Below are 18,548 nucleotides of genomic sequence, written 5' to 3' on the forward strand. Positions count from 1 at the left end.
TGTACTTCCTTCGCCAGCTGAGGAAATTCAACCTGCCACAGGAGCTGCTGAAACAGTTCTACTCTGCTATCATTGAGTCTGTCCTGTGTTCATCCATAACTGTCTGGTTTGGTTCAGCTACCAAATCAGACATCAAGAGACTACAACGGACAGTCAGGACTGCTGAGAGGATTATTGGTGCCCCTCTGCCCAGCCTCCAAGATCTTTACATCTCCAGAGTGAGGAAAAGGGCTAAAAAAATCACCTTGGACCCCTCACACCCAGCCCACTCTCTCTTCGAACTGTTGCCTTCTGGTCGACGCTACAGAGCACTGACCACCAGAACAGCCAGGCACAAGAACAGTTTTTTCCCACAGGCTATATTCAGCCTGAACAATTAATCTTTCATAATTATACATCGTCCATTTATATTAAACTGCACACTTTGTAAATAACATATCTGCACACTAATAAACATATCTGTACATTTATCTAAACAATTCATTTTTTCCTATACTTCTATTTCTGTATATAGTACATTATTAAATTTTTCTAATTTTTCTTTTTTTATTATATTAGTGTTATATTACATCCCTACTGTGTTATTCCTATGTATGTCTGCACTATCATGTATGTCTGCACTATGTTTGTACTTTCTTCTACACTGGAAGCTCCTGTCGTCAAGTCAAATTCCTTGTGTGTGTAAACATACTTGGTAATAAAGCTCTTCTGATTCTGATTCTGATTCTGATATAAAGGTTAAAAAGTGAAGGATGGATTAAAAATCTTGTTAATGTGGCTGGCTGGATAAATGGATGAAAGGGTTAATAACTGATGGGTGGATGAAAGGATTAATGAGTGATGGATAAGTGGGTGGATGGATGGATGAAAGGGTTAATAGTTGGTGGATATATTTATGGATTAATAAGTGAGGGATGTGTTAAAACGTTATTCAGATGAATGGATGGAAGGATGGGTAGTTGAAAGGGTTAATAACTGATGGATGAATGGATGGATGGAGGAACAAAAGTGTTCATAAGTGATGATGGATGGATGGATGAAAGTGTTAATAAGAGATGGATGGGTGGGTGGGTGGATGAATGGATGAATAATTGTGGGATAGGTTAAAGCCAATAATGTGGTTGGATGGATGGATGAATGGATAGACAGCATTTCATGTGGATGGATGCTGAATGAGCTAATAAGCAATGATGGATGAATGGATGGACAATACAAACATTGTAGTTGTGGCATTTGGAGAAATTAATTATTGCTGCTGTATAAATTTAAGGTGATTGTGATGAATGAGATAGTCCTAATTTAATCAGTGGGTGTGAGCCTCAGGAATATGAGTGCCTCACAATGAGCTGTAGCTGCGCTCCTGCAGTGACTGTGCTGACGAGATGAGTTGTGTCAGCTGTGATGTAAACAGCGCGCTCAGAGTAGACTCCTCTGTGATGTAATGCCCAGACTTATGTAAGAGCATGCTGTGTCAGTGATCTGTGTGTGCCTGCGGACATTAATATATATGGGATTGTGTTGACCCACATTACCGTCTGGCTGCTTTTGCTGGTGTGCAATATGTGTGTCTTGTGTAAGAGAGAAAAGCAGAAAGGTAGAAGCATTTAAAGTTGAATGTAGCTATAGACACTGACTGATTTTCTCTTCATTTTATTCTTATATTGATCACACACAGGACGCTGCAGAGGAGTACTGCGCGCTCATCTGTCAAATGTTTCAGATCATCTATGGACATCAGACCATTGAATGTGTCGACAGGATGGGATATCACTACACCATGCCTGACCGCTATTGGCTACAGAGGAGTGAGTGACATAACTATTGCTAATTTAATTAAAAAGACAGCTAACTTTTGTCATGTATAATTATGATAGCAACATAAATAGAATAATTGAATTTTAAAGAGGGGAAATTCTTACTATACATGTATATCTTATATTAAACATTTTTATTACATTTCAATGTTTCATTTTGAGGACATTTTGTTTACAATTTTGGCACTGTGATGGGTTACTACTACATAGATGTCTCTTATAAATATATGAATACACCCCAGTTAAGAATCACTGCTTCTGAACCAAGCCAAGGACCTCAAAATATGATGATACTTGTCATTCCTTAAATATAAAAACACATTTATATTGTGTAAGAAAACCAATATAAGAAAAAGAACATTTAAAGTTTTCAGTCTTTCTAGCATCACTTTGTGGCAGATTAAGGATCCCTGAAACCCACTTAAAATGATTCTAAACTGTTGATCTTAATATATTTTGCATGTACAATGCATGTCTAGACTGCACTCATCAATAGTGTGTTTTGCAGCATAGTTTCAGTTGCCATTTAAAAAGCACAAATTTATAACATGTTGTCTTTCTCCCTCCCATCAATACTTGTCCAAGGTGACAGCTGCCTTACCAACATGACATATGGCTATGACACAGACTTCAGCTGCTGCAGTTCATAGTGAGTGTCTGTTTATGCATTATGAATCATGAAATCTGTCTTTATGAATTATCATTACATTCTTACCCTTTCTTCAGTTTGTACATTTTGATTTTGTAAATCATTGTCTCAGTTACCAACAGAACAAAACAGAAATATATATAAGGACCGCACCAGTCGCACCCCCTAAGGACGGCACTGGCTGCAGTCTAATATTTTTGCCATTTAGAGCTGGAGGGCACATATTTTTTTTAAAGCTATTTTAATATATGTGAGAAAACGGGGGTGTGGTATTAAAAATAGCTTTTAAACTCTGTCACATCTGATTCATGTGTGTTATCTCATTGTCTCAGTTACCAACAGAAAAAAACAGAAATATATATAAGGACCGCACCAGTCGCACCCCCTAAGGACGGCCCTGGCTGCAGTCTAATATTTTTGCCATTTAGAGCTGGAGGGCACATATTTTTTTTAAAGCTATTTTAATATATGTGAGAAAACGGGGGTGTGGTATTAAAAATAGCTTTTAAGCTCTGTCACATCTGACTTCATATGTGTTATCTCTCCTCACAGTGATGGTTCACAGGAAGCATTTGATCCGTATTATAGTGAGAACTACAGCGAGAGCTCATCTCTTTCCTGCCATGAGTCACATCGAAGCCTGGCCTCCACACACAGCGACTCTGAGCCCTGTAATGCCAGTCTGCAGGAGTACATGATCATTGTAAGATGCTTACACACATAAAATGATGTAATACAAGTGACACTTCACCTAATGAAAATTCTGTCATCATTTACTCACCCTCATGTTGTTGTATATACTGTATATACACACACACTGACACACACAATGTATTTTGAAGTCTTTTGAAGCCATATTATGCTCTGTGTGAGGAACAGACTGAAATTTAAATAAAAATGAAAATTTTTTAGTCTAAAATTTAATTTGCACTTCATAATTTTTCATTGAATTAAAACAAGCAGACTCACAAATTCATATCTCTTGTTAAGGTGAAATTCTCTGGCTGGTGCCCCAGTATAAAATCTGACATGCACATAGTGTACACACCTTTAGTGACATGTGACCAAACTCACCACGCCACTTTTAAAAATAAAAGATTCCAAAAAGGGGTTTTAGTAGCAGTGCCATAGGAGAACCATTTTGGGTTCCCCAAAGAACAGTTCTTAAAAGAACCGTTACTTTCTTAGTGTGAAGAAAACGGATTTAGATTTAATAATCTGAGAAATCTTTTCCCACTAAGCTTTTGTAGAAGCATTGTATGTTAAAGGGTTAGTTCACCCTAAAATGAAAATTCGGTCATTGATTAATTACTCACCCTCGTGTAGTTCCAAACCCGTAAGACCTTGGTTTTGAACGTGTCAGTTGTGTTGCTGTCTATGCAAGGTCAGAATGCTCTCGGATTTCATCAAAAATATCTCAGTTTGTGTTCTGAAGATGAACGAAGGTCTTACGGGTTTGGAACGACATGACGGTGAGTAATTAATGACAGACTTTTCGTTTTTGGGAGAACTATCCCTTTAAAGGTTCTTCATGGAATCATAGATGCCAATAAAGAATCGTTATTGTATAAACTTTAGTGAATAAAGTATTTTTGACATTTTGCCTAATAATGTGGTTCCCAACTTTTGGAAACACAAAATTAATCATGGTTATTTTAAAATAGCAGTACTCCCAGTTCCTGGTAATGAAAAGTTATGAAATCAAGCAGCCTTGAGGGGTTGAAATAACATGAGGATGAGTAAATGACAGCATTTTTATTTGTGCGTGAACGATCCACTGCAGTTATCCATAATATTATTGTCTCTTTATAGTTCTGTCGTATTATAGTTCTGTGTCCTGTTCTCATTGGTTAGTTGAGGAGTAAGCTGATGCCTCAGGAAATTCAGCAGTTTGCTCTGTTTCTAAGAGAATACAGACTTGGTGCTCCGATAGAGCAGTTCTGCACTGACCTGCTGCAGCTCTATGGAGACTCACGCAAGTTCCTGCTGCTTGGTGAGAAACTCACAACACAGAATACAATCTACAAGTCACGGTAGATTCTCTCTCTTTCTCCTTCTTTGCCTCTTGAGGAATTTGAGTGCCTGTTTAAATCCCCAAGGGGTGTGTTTGTACGACTGGGTTTATTTCATTATGAAGTCTGAAGTCATATTTCAAAAGTCGTGATTTTTTTGGATATGGCATTGTATTCAGAGTTTCTGTAATTGTTGTCTATCATTAGCTCATTAGAGGGATTAGAGTAACATAAAGCCTAATGAATATTCATGAGCACCTGGCTTTCACTGGAGCAGTCATGGTGCAACAGCCTTTCCAACAACATCACACTTTCACAGTGTGACAGAATTACAAAACTTTCTACTAACACTAGCCGCTGTGGGAAAAGAAACATGATACAGCCTATAAATAACTCTATGACCACGATTCAAAACTATAAATAACTCTGTAACTGTGATCCCAGATTTGTCACAAATACATATTTAGATAGTGAGTCATTAAATACTCAAAATGGATTGTACATAAATTCCCACTGCGACACAAATTTGTCCAACCTGATTAGAAAGACCTTGTAGATGTTACTTCTGAAGTGAGTTGGTAAAGGATAAAGCAAATTGCAGGGATTGTGTGCAACAGAGACACAATTACATAACACTCACTGAGCCACTTATACCTCTGCTGGCCATAGACTCATCTAACCTGACTCGCAAGCAAAAGGCTGAGTCAGCTCGATACAGCTCTGGACGAGTGTGAGACTGTCTGCGCTTTCGCCATTCAGACCATTCAGTATTGTTAGTGTGAATTTATAGAGTAGAGTTACAGTGTTGAATAGAGACAATTAATCACAAACGTGAATGCTGCCACATTCTCACAGGAAAAAAGCAGTTTAAATGTATTTACTGTCACTTTTGATTAATTGAATGCATCCTTGCTGGATAAAAGTGTGATTTACTGAACTCAAAAGTTTGAATGGTAGTGTATTTTAAAAAAAAATACATCTTTAAAATGTATTTATTTTAAGTTTTCAAAATGTTTGCTTGTTAATGTGACTAACAATACGTATTCCCAATTATAATCCAACAAATTCATGCTAAAAATAAATAAAAATAAAAATAAAAGTCTAAAAATACAGACTTGCATGGTGCATTCTCACGTATTTCCTCTCTCATGTGAGCAGGCATGAGGCCCTTTATTCCAGATAAGGATGTAGGAGTGTTCGAGACGTTTCTGGAAGACATTGGGATCCGAGAGGGTGGGATTTTGATGGACAGTTTTGGCCGGATCAAGCGGAGCATGAGCAGCACATCTGCCACAGCAGTCCGTGGCTATGACGGCTGGACTCTTCCTTCTGGTTCCCAGGATTTTAACCACAGAATTTATGACATCACACACAACATTGAGGCTTTAGGCTTTGAGGAGGGCAACGGAGACATAGAAGAAGAGGATTATTACCTGTGAAACATACAGAATGAACTGACATGTATATATAAGCCACTGTATATTTGAAATTGCACTGGAGAGTTTTTGAAAACAGGGTTTAGGTCACATATTTCTTTGATTTTATATATATATAATGTAAAAGAATTCAAACTCAATTAGTTAAACATTTACAGTATACAGTATGTGCACTTTATTGGGCCATATTGAGTGCTGCTGATGAAAAATGGGCCTTTTGCATCCTATTTGCATTTGTAAATCTGCGTATTATTTGCATGCAAGTTTGGTTATTTCATGTTCTGCGTGAATGAGTTACAAAAGAGCACCAATGCAGTGAGGAAGTGCCAGAGAGGACATAAGTAATTACGTATTATTTGGAGAGTTATTTGGTCACTTAGACATAAAAGGAGAAAAAGAGAACGCAATCATATAATATTGACGACAGTGATGATGATGATGGTGATGAAGAGTTTTCTTCCAGCCAGTGCACATTACACAGTAATCTGCTGGAGCCGGAGGGTCATTGACTATGGCTGCTGTCTGCAGGGAGAATAACTCATGAAAAACTCAGCCTTGACATTCTTTCCAGTGACACTGTCACCTTGCCACAGTCTGATGCCCTTCCCTCTTATCTATGCCAACCACAGAAGGTTGATGGGCACTGCGCCCAGCATTGGGGGTTATCAAAATGGCACATACATTTGTCAGGCTAAACGTTTGTTATGTAATGGAACCGGGCAGAAGAACAGGGCCAGACAGGGTTTAGATTAAAGTTAAACCTCTTCTCACACCCGAATAATCTTATAGTCAAACCAGCGGGGGGCAACAGGGAACATTTGTCCCAGTCCCTGTGATAAAGAGGGCCAACTGAGGTCCTCTGTGGAATATCTTAGTCAGTAGGTCAGAGGATGGAGGGCCCATGCATTATTATTAAATTCTTTATACTTTAACTGGCAGTCCTGATTGGAATAAAGAGCTGACTGACTTCACAGTACTGTTTATAATAGTTTAACACTGTAAAATGTAATAAAGTAAAATGTTGTGATACATACCTAAAATGTGTCTAAAGGACGCGTTTATTTTGCTACTCTTTGTGACCCTGGACCACAAAACCAGTCATAAGTAGCACGGGTATGGGTATATTTGTAGCAATAGCCAACAATAACATTGTATGTGTCAAAATTATCAATTTTTCTTTTATGCCAAAAATCATTAGGATATTAAGTAGAGATCATGTTCCATTAAGCTATTTTGTAAATTTCCTATTATAAATATATCAAAACTTAATTTTTGATTAGTAATATGCATTGCTAAGAACTTCATTTGGACAACTTTAAAGGCGATTTTCTCAATATTTTTATATATTTTTTTGCACTCTCAGATTCCAGATTTTACAATCTCTGCCAGATATTGTCCTATCCTAACAAGCCATACATCAATGGAAACTTCAGCTTTCAGATGATGTATAAATCTCAATTTCAGAAAATGGACCCTTTTGACTGGTTTTGTGGTCCAGGGTCACATATAACAACAAAGCGTCAAAAACTGCATCTCCAGTCCTTCAATTTCTCTCTCTTCTGTCAGAGCGCGCCTGTGAAATTATTTCACACGCGCTATGACTCATCAGCCAATCAAATCCGCGCACGCTCTATCTATTTACTAAAATCCTGTCCTCTAAGCCAAACAGGTGCGAGTGGGCGTGTCCAGGCGAGTCGCGCCGGGGTAGAAACAGAACCGAGCAGCAGCGGATACGGTTTATTCGAGAATGGCGGCTGCTGCGTGTAGTACGCAGAGCACTCTGAACCCATGCACTGGCAAACTGCACAGAGAGCATCTGCGGAAAAGTAAAGATTCGCGGAGGAGACAAGCTGCGCTTTTGTTTCTCACTAATATATCATTGGACGGTCGGCCTGTGCGGAACAATGTGAGCGCAGCGGGCCCAAGTGATGCCGAGTTTCAGTGCTCTGACAACGGCGCGACTGTGAGCGAACTGTCCGCTGCGGCGAGTAGCGATGGGACCTTCTCCAGCCTCTTTGTCCCCAGACTCGGGCTGCTCAACGTCCCGCCCATCCTGGTTCTGCCGTCGGATTCTGGGTTCAGTAACGCCGGGAGCACCGAGATGTTCCTGGAGAGGGAGAGGGAGAGGGGCTCGTTCTCCTCGCAGAGCAATCTCCTGTCCCCGTGCAGTCTGCAGCCCAGTCCGCTCGGAGCGCGGAAGTCTCCGACGCTGCTGTCAGTGCAGAGCTGCGGCTCTTCGCTGGAGTCTCGACCGCGGTGGGTTCTGCACAGGTTTCTTAACGGGGGGGTTCACTTTAGAGGTAGTGCGAGATATGACAGTTTAATGCATTCTGATTACATAAACTTCTGAAAAAGACAGTCCACTTGGCCGTGTCACCTAGGCAGCCTATTTGGGCATCATATGTCATGTGCACTGTCAAGTTGGCAAGTTACTAGGGTAATAAGTTAACGTTATGTTTTTTATGTTATTATTTGACTTTGAACATAAAGCTATTGATGCTTAAATTGTTTAATTGTTAATATTAATATATTAACACTTTTCAGAATTAATATTTTGTTAGTTTTGTGGTCCAGAAAGTAACTATAATATTTTGTCAAAATGTAGAAAAAAGAAGCAGTTCTGCATATCAGATTTCATACATTTTAATATTGAAACATAATCAGTATAAAAAGCAAATCTAATGCTATAAATATTTTTTTGTAAGATATACGAAAAAATTAAGGTGGCCCTAATGCTGCATTTCATTTACTGTCAGAAAAGGCTATATTTTAAAATGGCTTTTTAAATTGCACAAAATGTTTTTTTCTTCCTTTACCATCCCTTTCACAGCTTACTTTGCGACACTCATTTTTGTGATGCAAAGAAATGTTCAAACATTACATTTTCACGCTTTATATTAGTGTTCTTTTTACTTATTGCATAAGTACCGAGTAATACTGATGATTAATATAAAATTAATGTGTATTTTGTTTCTGGGGCTTAATATAATTGCACAGTTTATTGATTTTTTTGTAGTTAAATATTACAGCATTAATATGGACACATAATGTAAGGTGTTAGTCAATACTCTGACCAGTCTGAATGGGCTTGTTTTGTAACCGATTTGACCCAACCTGCATATTTAGAGGGAGAGGCACCATAGAGTCATTCAGACTAATGATATGAGTGGTTGGAAATGTTTATATAAAATGTGGCGTAATGTTGCCAACCTCAACATTCACTTCATTCTTTTATTATTTACTAGAAATTTCAAAGAACTTGTTACAGAGAATCATGTGCAGTATACACTAAACACAAAGCATATGTGTAATTGTGTCTATAGTTAGAGAAGCTTTAATGTTTCTTCATGATTTTGAGTCATTTACCATATCTGTCCAGTCAGAGTCTAATTTGTTTGTGCTTTAAATATACACCCCTATTTACAGTGAATTAATCATCTGGAGTTACGTGATCTCTAGTTTTGAAACACACCTTTGTCCGGTTTGCTTCCAGAATATCACTTTGACAATTTTAAAAGTGTTTTGTTGATGTTTTTAAATATATTAATTAGTGTTGTCAAAAGACCCGGTATTTCGGTACCCAGTCAGTACTAAAAAAATGAAACCGTTACGGTACCAGGTTTTTTTAAGTACGCTCAACCCGGTTCTTGATGCGCTATCCGAAATCTAGCCTCTTCTAGTGTTGCCAAGTCCGCGGTTTTCCCGCGGAATTGGGCTGCTTTAACACTGTTGCCGCGGGTTGTTTTTCATGTCCGCGGGTTGAAAAACGACCCCATTAACGTGATATTTAGCCCCTGGAATGCGAATTTTACCAGGGAAACCCCGCCAAAACACGCGTATTTTATCCTCGGAACGCGATTTTTAAGGGGGAACCCATCGAAACGCGATTGGGCGGGTTTTGTTGTGAAAACCTGGCAACCTCTTCATAAAAGCAGTGGCGACCTCAAGAGGAGGAAACGCAGCAAACTAACAAAACACCCCGATCAAGTTCAAGCAGGTAAGTTTCAATTACATTTTTAATATTTAGAGCTTCTGTTCTGTTATGAATATTATTCCATATTTTAATTTGAATTTCGGATTGAAATAAACATCGCCGTTAGCGTATACGTAGTTAATCGTTAGCATAAGCGCGGCTAACGCTAATATAATGAGCATTAGAATTAATTTTGTTCATTTTGTTCAAAATTATTTCTTTGTTAACTATTTAATGCTCCTATAACTGTTATTACTGTAAAAAACAGGAGGACATAATGGTATTTACTATTTTTACACACCAGAGGCTTTTAAATGAACTGTGTAACCAAAATATGGTTTCCATCTATTTGATATACACTTAATATATGTAATCTTATCTAAATTTCTTATAAAAGCTGAGGTTTGTTATTTTCTGAAAAGTTATATTTTATCTGGTGTCAATGATCTAATGTTGCATTTGGTCAGACTCAGCCCATTGCTTTACTGAAGTATATTATATTTTCCTTTTACAGCTGCAGACTGAGGAGGAAGATCCTGAAACACACCAGCAAACCCTAAAACAGACAACAGTTTACAGGTGTTTTTCAGTGGCAGCAGAACTATGACTAAACTTTTGGGTGAAACTTGTTTATACTTGTGTTGAAAAACTTGAAACAATTGGCATTGGATGGCATTGGTTTTGTACATTTAATTTTTGTTTAACGTTATTAATAAAAATGTTGTTCAATTAGCATGTTTTTGTGTTTTGCTTTGGTACCGAAATTGGTACCGAGAACCGTGGATTTTCACTGGTATCGGTACCGAATACTGAAATTTTGGTACCGTGACAACACTAATATTAATGAACTTTGAAGTTGCACTGATCTACGGATAGAAAATGAGGGTGAACTGACAAGCCACCACCATAGATTTTATCTGCTTGACTTTTAAATGGTGTTCCAGAGACGCAGAAGTATGCGAAAAAGACTGTGTTTTCATTCTCACTAGTACTCTCATTGACCACAGACTGAACAAACCCCTTTCTGGAATACAGATGACTTCACAGCAAATAAACCTTGCCTAAAAATGGCCATTTGTGCGTTAAGTTTTCAGCTTTGGTTGGTTTATCTCTCCACATGAGGAAGTGAAAAAACTTGTCATACACACAGTGAGAGAATGGCGTTTATGTTTAGCTTTTAATCTAAACTTTAATCCCCCCCCCCAAAACCCTCTTCCCACTTTTGCTTTAAAAGGGTGCGGTTGTGACATGTAGATTCAAACCAGACTGACAGTCACGGCAGACATTTGCTTTGCTTTATCAGTTGGAGCTTTTAGGTCAGTCCGTGCTGCATATAAGGGTGGTGATGCTCTTCCAGCGCTGCACGCTACTTTGTGCACACAGTACCTACAGAGATTAAAGCTTAAGACATTGTCATATTCTCAACCCTTCAAAGGGTCTCTGCAGGCCTGAGGGAATGAACCGTCTCTGCACTGGAGAATAAATCAGGGCTACATGAACTTGCTTGATTCAAATGTTGCGGCTTCTTAAAATGGTTCCAGTAAATGCATCCAACATGCATTTAAATTGACCTTTCCTTGCTTAAAAACAACCTCTCGGAGTAAGTTGTCTTTGTGGAGCGTAGAGAACTTGAATAACCGTTCTTAGCATGGACACTGAGAGATGTGACATTCAAAATAAAGATGGTTCGAATAGTACAACAAGTAGGAGCTTGTTGACCACAATTGCCAAATTCTAAGCCTCATGCATTGTCAAAATGCTTTGAGGCTTTAAACTGTTCATAGTTGCTCAAAAGAGAGCTGTTTTCTAATCAATAGTTGGAAGATTTTTGCATGTTGTTTAAATGTTTTTTTTTTTTTTTTTGAGTTTGCCAAAAAAGGCCTGTTATATTCAGTGTTAGCGTTTGAACATGATTCCCTGTGGTAACTTTAGAAATGGTGAATCTTACTGTCTCTTCATTTTAATGTTCTCACATTGAGCTCTATTACACATGCCTCTTTTTCTGATGAAGAAATTAAGTTTTATGAAGACATTCTCCAACCTTAATAAATACCTTAAATTCTATCAACATTTGCATACCCTGTTGAAAACGTGAGAAATTTCTGTCCTTCCATTGAAAGTTCATTCCAACAAAACTTTGAAGCTTCAGAAAGTGCACAAAAGCATCACAAATATGCATCAAGCACAAACATTTGAGAACGTTTATATATAGAACATTTATTTATTTATATATAATTATGGAATAAGGTTTTATGGGTTTCGAACAGCTTAAAGGGATTGTTCACCCAAAATTGAAAATTCTGTCATCATTTACTCACACAAGTACATGATGAATTTTTTTTTGTTTTTGGTGAATAATCTCCTTTTGTGTTCTTCTGTTGCAAGTTAAAGTCAAATTTAAAGTTTTGAATAGTAATTTTGAAGAATTTTTGTGCATACCTAGCCACTAGTTGAAGAATTGTGTATCGCTTGACTTCTGTCACTCTTGTTCTGGGCATGCTAAGAGGAAAACATATCTGTGTAATGTCATTAGTTATGTATAGTAATCTTTAATCTACACATGACCGTGAAAACTGTTGATTCTTCTTGTTTAGGGGAAGTCCTTTATATGTGAGTTAATAACTGAATGGGTGTATCCGTGTATAGGGAAGTGGCCTTGTTTGCAGACTGACCTTGGGCTTGGCTCATGCTCTTATGTCAATAGCACCCGTGGCATAATCAGAATTTGAAGCTGATGTACTTCAGGAAAACACACTTCAGCGTGAAGGATGCTATTAGTGTCATTTGGCTGTCCTCCACCTTTGCTGTTTTAGATATGACTAGTGTGAGATTTTATATATAATTCATCTTACATGTCAACAGGAAGGCTCTCCTCACACTCTGCTGTTGAAAACAAATGTTATGTGAATGAGGGTAAAAGATGTGCCCTTGTGTCTACGTGTGTGTGTGTGTGTGCGTGTGTGTGTGTGTGTGTGTGTGTGTGTTTACAGGTAGTTGTTAAAAAAAATTGTTTACACAACTGTTCATAAATTTGATGTTTTTTAGCTGGAATATGACCGATCTCATGGAGAACTTAAACGGATAGTTCACCCAAAAATGAAAATGTGCTGTTAATTTACTCATCCTCAGGCCATTCAAGATGCAGGAGACTTTTTTTCTTCAGTAGAACAGTAAAGAAGCTTTTAGCTGTAAGTGTGGTCCTTGGTGATTCATGAAATTCAAGTCTGCGAAAAGCATATCTAGGAACATATCAAGGAACACAAAATTAATACCCGTGGCTCCTGATCATAGGCGGAGGGTGAACAAACTCCAGGGTAAGGCTAAAAGCAGCCAAATGTATTAAACATCATAAACCAGTCTTTTTAGGCAAGGACCAGGCATGGGTGTCATGTAGGCTAAAAAAAAAATGTTTAATGGGACAGAATTTGTATTTAACGTGGTTACAATTTAATAAAAACGTTAGAAATTGATTATTATATAACATTTCCTTTCCACGGTTATTCAAACAGCGAATAAATTCTATATAGAAAGTGACATTATCACTAACATTGATCTATCCAAAATTAATACCCGTGGCTCCTGATCATAGGCGGAGGGTGAACAAACTCCAGGGTAAGGCTAAAAGCAGCCAAATGTATTAAACATCATAAACCAGTCTTTTTAGGCAAGGACCAGGCATGGGGTGTCATGTAGGCTAAAAAAAAATGTTTAATGGGACAGAATTTGTATTTAACGTGATTACAATTTAATAAAAACGTTAGAAATTGATTATTATATAACATTTCCTTTCCACGGTTATTCAAACAGCTAATAAATTCTATATAGAAAGTGACATTATCACTAACATTGATCTATCGCGAGTTTAAGCACTCTCAAAAAAACAAAACTATCGTTATAATCACTGAAACTGTATACACTGTGAAATTAATCTCTTACTTACATTTTACGTCCATCTGCGCTTTGTTGTTTATGATGAGAGAATTCACAAGAGTCCGGAATTCAGTCAGCGAACTCGCGCGCTCAACAAAACTGATTGATTTAAGCGATGACTCATCTGAACGCCTCTGATTGGACATTGCATTCCTAAGCTAAACAGAATTGTGTGTGATTGGTTAAAATGCGCAACACTGTAAAAACGCCTAAAATGAAATACTGTGCAACATGATCAGATCTTAATTTAATGCCACAATCGACATTGTCTATTCATATTCACTTTGTTAGCAACAGACGTAATAGAATAATTTGTTTGTGCAGGGACATTTTTGCCCCAAGTCCCAGTGGCCAGGGGAAATAAGCCTTACACGCCTCCGCCTATGCTCCTGATGATATATTGAGGTCTCATGAAGTGAAACGATCAGTTTGTGCAAGAAACCAAACATTATTTACAACATTTATACCTGTAATCTTGGATGGCATGAGGGAGAATAAACTAACAGCAAACATTATTATTTGGGTGAACTATGCCTGTAAGAGGACAACACAAATCCCATCCAAACAGTCATTATGTTGATACTGTGCCAAAACTCTCCACTATATCCAATTATTATGTTATGTAAACTAAAGTCAGATAACTGATATTCACATTTTAAATAAAATGGCTCATATCTTTAAATAATTGGTATTTAAATTTTTTTGCTGAAATGTACTGCAAAAAGATATTTAATGTTCTTCAAAGAGGTGTTTTATGCTTACCAAGGCTACATTTATTTGATCAAAAACACCGTTAAAACTGTAATGCTGTGAAATATGAATGATGGCATGAGGGAGAATAAACTAACAGCAAACATTATTTTTTGGGTGAACTATGCCTGTAAGAGGACAACACAAATCCCATCCAAACAGTCATTATGTTGAGCATACTGTGCCAAAACTCTCCACTATATCCAATTATTATGTTATGTAAACTAAAGTCAGATAACTGATATTCACATTTTAAATAAAATGGCTCATATCTTTAAATAATTGGTATTTAAATTTTTTTGCTGAAATGTACTGCAAAAAGATATTTAATGTTCTTCAAAGAGGTGTTTTATGCTTACCAAGGCTACATTTATTTGATCAAAAACACCGTTAAAACTGTAATGCTGTGAAATATGAATGCAATTAAATATTTTCTATTTTAATATTTTTTTTAAATGTAATTTATTTCTCTGAATTTTTAGCATCACTACTCCAGCCTTCAGTCTAACATGACCCTTCAGAAATCCTTCTAATATGGTGATTTGCTTCACAAGAAACATTCCATATTATTATCAATGTTGAAAACAGGTATGTTGATTGATATTTTTTTCTGGGAACACATTTCTTTACAAAAATGTACTGACCCCAAACTTTTGAATGGAAGTGTACATTAATCATACAATGTTTGTATTATCCAAAACAACTGCTGTTTTAGATCAAAGCTACCAAGCTCCAAGGCAAAGATCTCGCTCTTAAATTGTGTAGTAACCCGTGTCTCACCTCCAACACACCAGCCCACTGATTGAGGCCTGACATTTCACCCACTCATTTCTCTAAGGCACTTCCTCTTGAGCCTGCGCTTCGGCACTTTTTGCACCAGCACTGGTTGTCTAGCCTTGCCTTTTCATCCCTGTGTGCTGTTGGAACATTGGAAGCATGGAATCAGGCCATATGTTCTCTCAGCACTTTAATTCTGTGCATGTCCAGTCCAGGCAGGATTACGCCAGGGTATTTATTCAAAGCTTTGTGACGTGATTGTGGCCTGACTGCATCCAGTCGGCCAGGAACAGCCATTGATCCCCTGGAGTGAGGGGCAGGGATCTGCTGGATATAAAAGTATGAGATATATAACACACATGGGATATGATGAGAGAAGAACAGTGGTACAGTATATGGAGGGAGAAAGTTTTAACGTTCCCTCTGCCTCTTAACTTGAGTTATTTCTATAGGATTGTACATTCTTTCTTAACTGTTAAGAAATTCCATAGGCTGATGAGAGTCATCCTCTCATGTGGATTTTGATGTTTCACAATTGTTTTACTATTTTATGTGATAGTACAAGGAAATCATTGGCTGCAGAAAAAAAAACTTCAGAGTTCGAAAAATTCGTTTTGGTGTGTGCTGTGCTGAGAATCATTTTCCTAATTTGGTGTTCTTGGTCAAAATGACGTGTGCCCGGTTGCATAAAGCACCTTAAATGTAATTTTCCCTTAAGATCGCCCTTAAGTTTCTGTTACACTTAAGGGCGTTGCATAAAATATCCCTTAAATGCTTGTAAAATGTTTGTAAAAATTGCTATATTATAACCAAATCTCGGATCCAGTCTTTTAGCAAGTTGTTTTCTTTCAGTCAGCACAGGTTTTGGATTTCTTTTTGGAACTGATTGGTTATAAGCCTCATTGATCTGAGCTTTTTTGAGTGAAAAAAAAAAAATTTGTTTAAATAATTTTGGCAATGTTCATATTCATAAGCGCAGATGAATGAGGCCTGTGATCAGTCAGTAGCAAAAAGGGTAGCCTTAGTTTAGGGTCCAATTCTCACTATTAACTAGTTGCTTATTAGCATGCATATTATTAGCATATCGGCTGTTTATTACTTATAAAGAACATATTAATGCCTTATTCTGCATGACCATGTTTTAGATCACTTAATCCCACAATACATAACCTTAACAACTACCTCACTAACAATTAATAAGAAGCAAATGTGTATGTTATAACCTGTGTGAGCAAAGTCTGTAAGTTTTAGTCCAATGTGATCATTTTAACTAGCATTTTTGGGGAAAAGAAACACAACATGATGTTTAAGAAATGTTTTGAATTTTTAATATGCTATACAATGTGTGCAAAAATTGTTGTTGTTTTTAATACTTTTTACAGTAGAAATGTTTACATAACATCATATTTGGATTTTTATCACAGCAGCAGCGTGTAAACGCTCTTAGAATGTGCTTTTTTTTTTTAACAAACTGGAAATTCATAATAACTTATTAAAATATATGTAGGGATGTCAGATATATTGGTGCCATATTGGTTTTCAGCCAAAAGAAGAGATTGTATTTTATTTATATATTATATTGGTCAATATTGTATATTTATTTGTGCCTGCTGATTTCACCTTTTTTACATTTTAATTCAAATTGCCATAATTTAACGTTCACCTAGTTAATATTTAAAACCACTGTTAATTCAGTAACAGTGTTAAATCTTTAGCAAACCTCAAAATAAATATCAATGTTCCATACTGTGCATAATAATAAAGTTGTAATGCCTAAATGCCACTTGTAACATTAAAACTATAATGATTTTAGTTTTATTTTTTCATATTTACATAAATGTACTAGATTTTCCATAAAATATCTTATTTGAATCATCCAGACTTTTATATCAGTGCATCACTAAATAAGTAATGTAAATGTAATAGTTTAGAAGTAATACATTATTTTTTTCTTTTATTGTGTCATCGATACGCATGGGGATACACAAAGAGACCCGACTAATCAATAATGAAATTTGTTGTTTCCTTGAACGCTCTAATGGATGATTCATCCAAACACATCCATCTTTCTCTGGGCAATCTGCCCACTCTGATTGTGTCTGTGATTTGATATGACCTCCAGTGTCCCGCCTCACCAAGCTCATGTCTTAGATTCCTCTCCATCCCATTTTCTGCATTTGAGACTGATGCAAATGGATTGGAGATTTACTAGAAAACAGAGAGAGAGACAGAAGGAAAAAAAAGACAGAATAAATGAAATGTCGGGATCAAGGGAGTGACAGATGGGCCGAGAGAAAATGAGGTTTACGCAAAGCTGGCAGCTGCTTCAGAGTTCATCACGTTTTTCATTCTGGAGATAATGAAAGGGGTTTTAAGTCATTTGTTTTCGGTCACAGTCTTCAGCTTTTCTTTGCTCTCTTCTCACTCACCTGCACGCAGGTGCGGTTCCTCGCCGTGGGTTATGATAACCGTAATTCAGATTTGGAGGGAGGGTGTATCACCACACAAATGGCGGAGCAGATGGAGGGTGCAAATAGGGGTAGCTGTTTGTGTTTGTTCGGCACGCTAGGGTTGTGTAATAGTTTTCAAACCAAACAGAAGGTAGATGATGTGCCCTGGTTTTGTGCCCAAAGCATGTGGCAAAACTCTGTGATGCTCATGTAGGGATAGAAGGGTTTAGAACACACAGTTGAGACACAGACCAAAAGTTATGTAACTATGGTAAGACATGTAACCCAACAGACTGACTTTTCTGCAGGGTTTTTTGAGGAATTTTCAGAGAAAATAATTTCATGTCTTGAACCATGTCATATTTGGGCTTCCTGAAAGGGATAGTTCACCAAAAAAAGAAAATTCTGTCATTAATTTCTCACCCTCATGTCGTTCCAAACCAGTAAGACCTTCGTTCATCTTCAGAACACAAATTAAGATATTTTTGATGAAATAAGAGGCCCAGAAAGGTAGTAAGGACATCGTTAAAATAGTCCATGTGACATCAGTGGTTCAACCTTAATGTTTTGAAGCTATGCGAATACTTTTTGTCTGCAAAGTAAACAAAAATAACTTTATTCAACAAGTATTCTCACAAAATTATTCTCGTAGCTTTATAAAATTAAGGTTGAACCACTGATGTCACATGGACTATTTTAACGTGTCCTAACTACCTTTTTCTACCTGGTCTCGTGGCAAAAATGTGCCTGGGGCTTG

General features: G+C 37.2%; 1 protein-coding gene and 1 pseudogene across 1 annotated transcript in view; both read left to right on the forward strand.

Annotated features, from left to right (window-relative positions):
- The window catches only part of LOC107681410 (cerebral cavernous malformations 2 protein-like), an 18,045-nt pseudogene extending 11,026 nt beyond the window's left edge, over positions 1-7,019 (forward strand).
- Positions 7,020-7,559: 540 nt separating this feature from the next.
- Positions 7,560-18,548, forward strand: part of LOC107681405 (CDK5 and ABL1 enzyme substrate 2-like) — a 30,102-nt gene continuing 19,113 nt past the window's right edge. Inside the window, exon 1 of the mRNA XM_016477704.1 lies at positions 7,560-8,167. Coding sequence (XP_016333190.1) covers positions 7,659-8,167 — 509 coding nt within the window. The 5' untranslated portion in view covers positions 7,560-7,658. The remainder of the gene's footprint in view (positions 8,168-18,548) is intronic.

This window comes from Sinocyclocheilus anshuiensis, unplaced genomic scaffold (genome assembly GCF_001515605.1).
Source record: "Sinocyclocheilus anshuiensis isolate Anshui unplaced genomic scaffold, SAMN03320099.WGS_v1.1 scaffold881, whole genome shotgun sequence".
Classification (NCBI taxonomy): Eukaryota; Metazoa; Chordata; class Actinopteri; order Cypriniformes; family Cyprinidae; genus Sinocyclocheilus; species Sinocyclocheilus anshuiensis.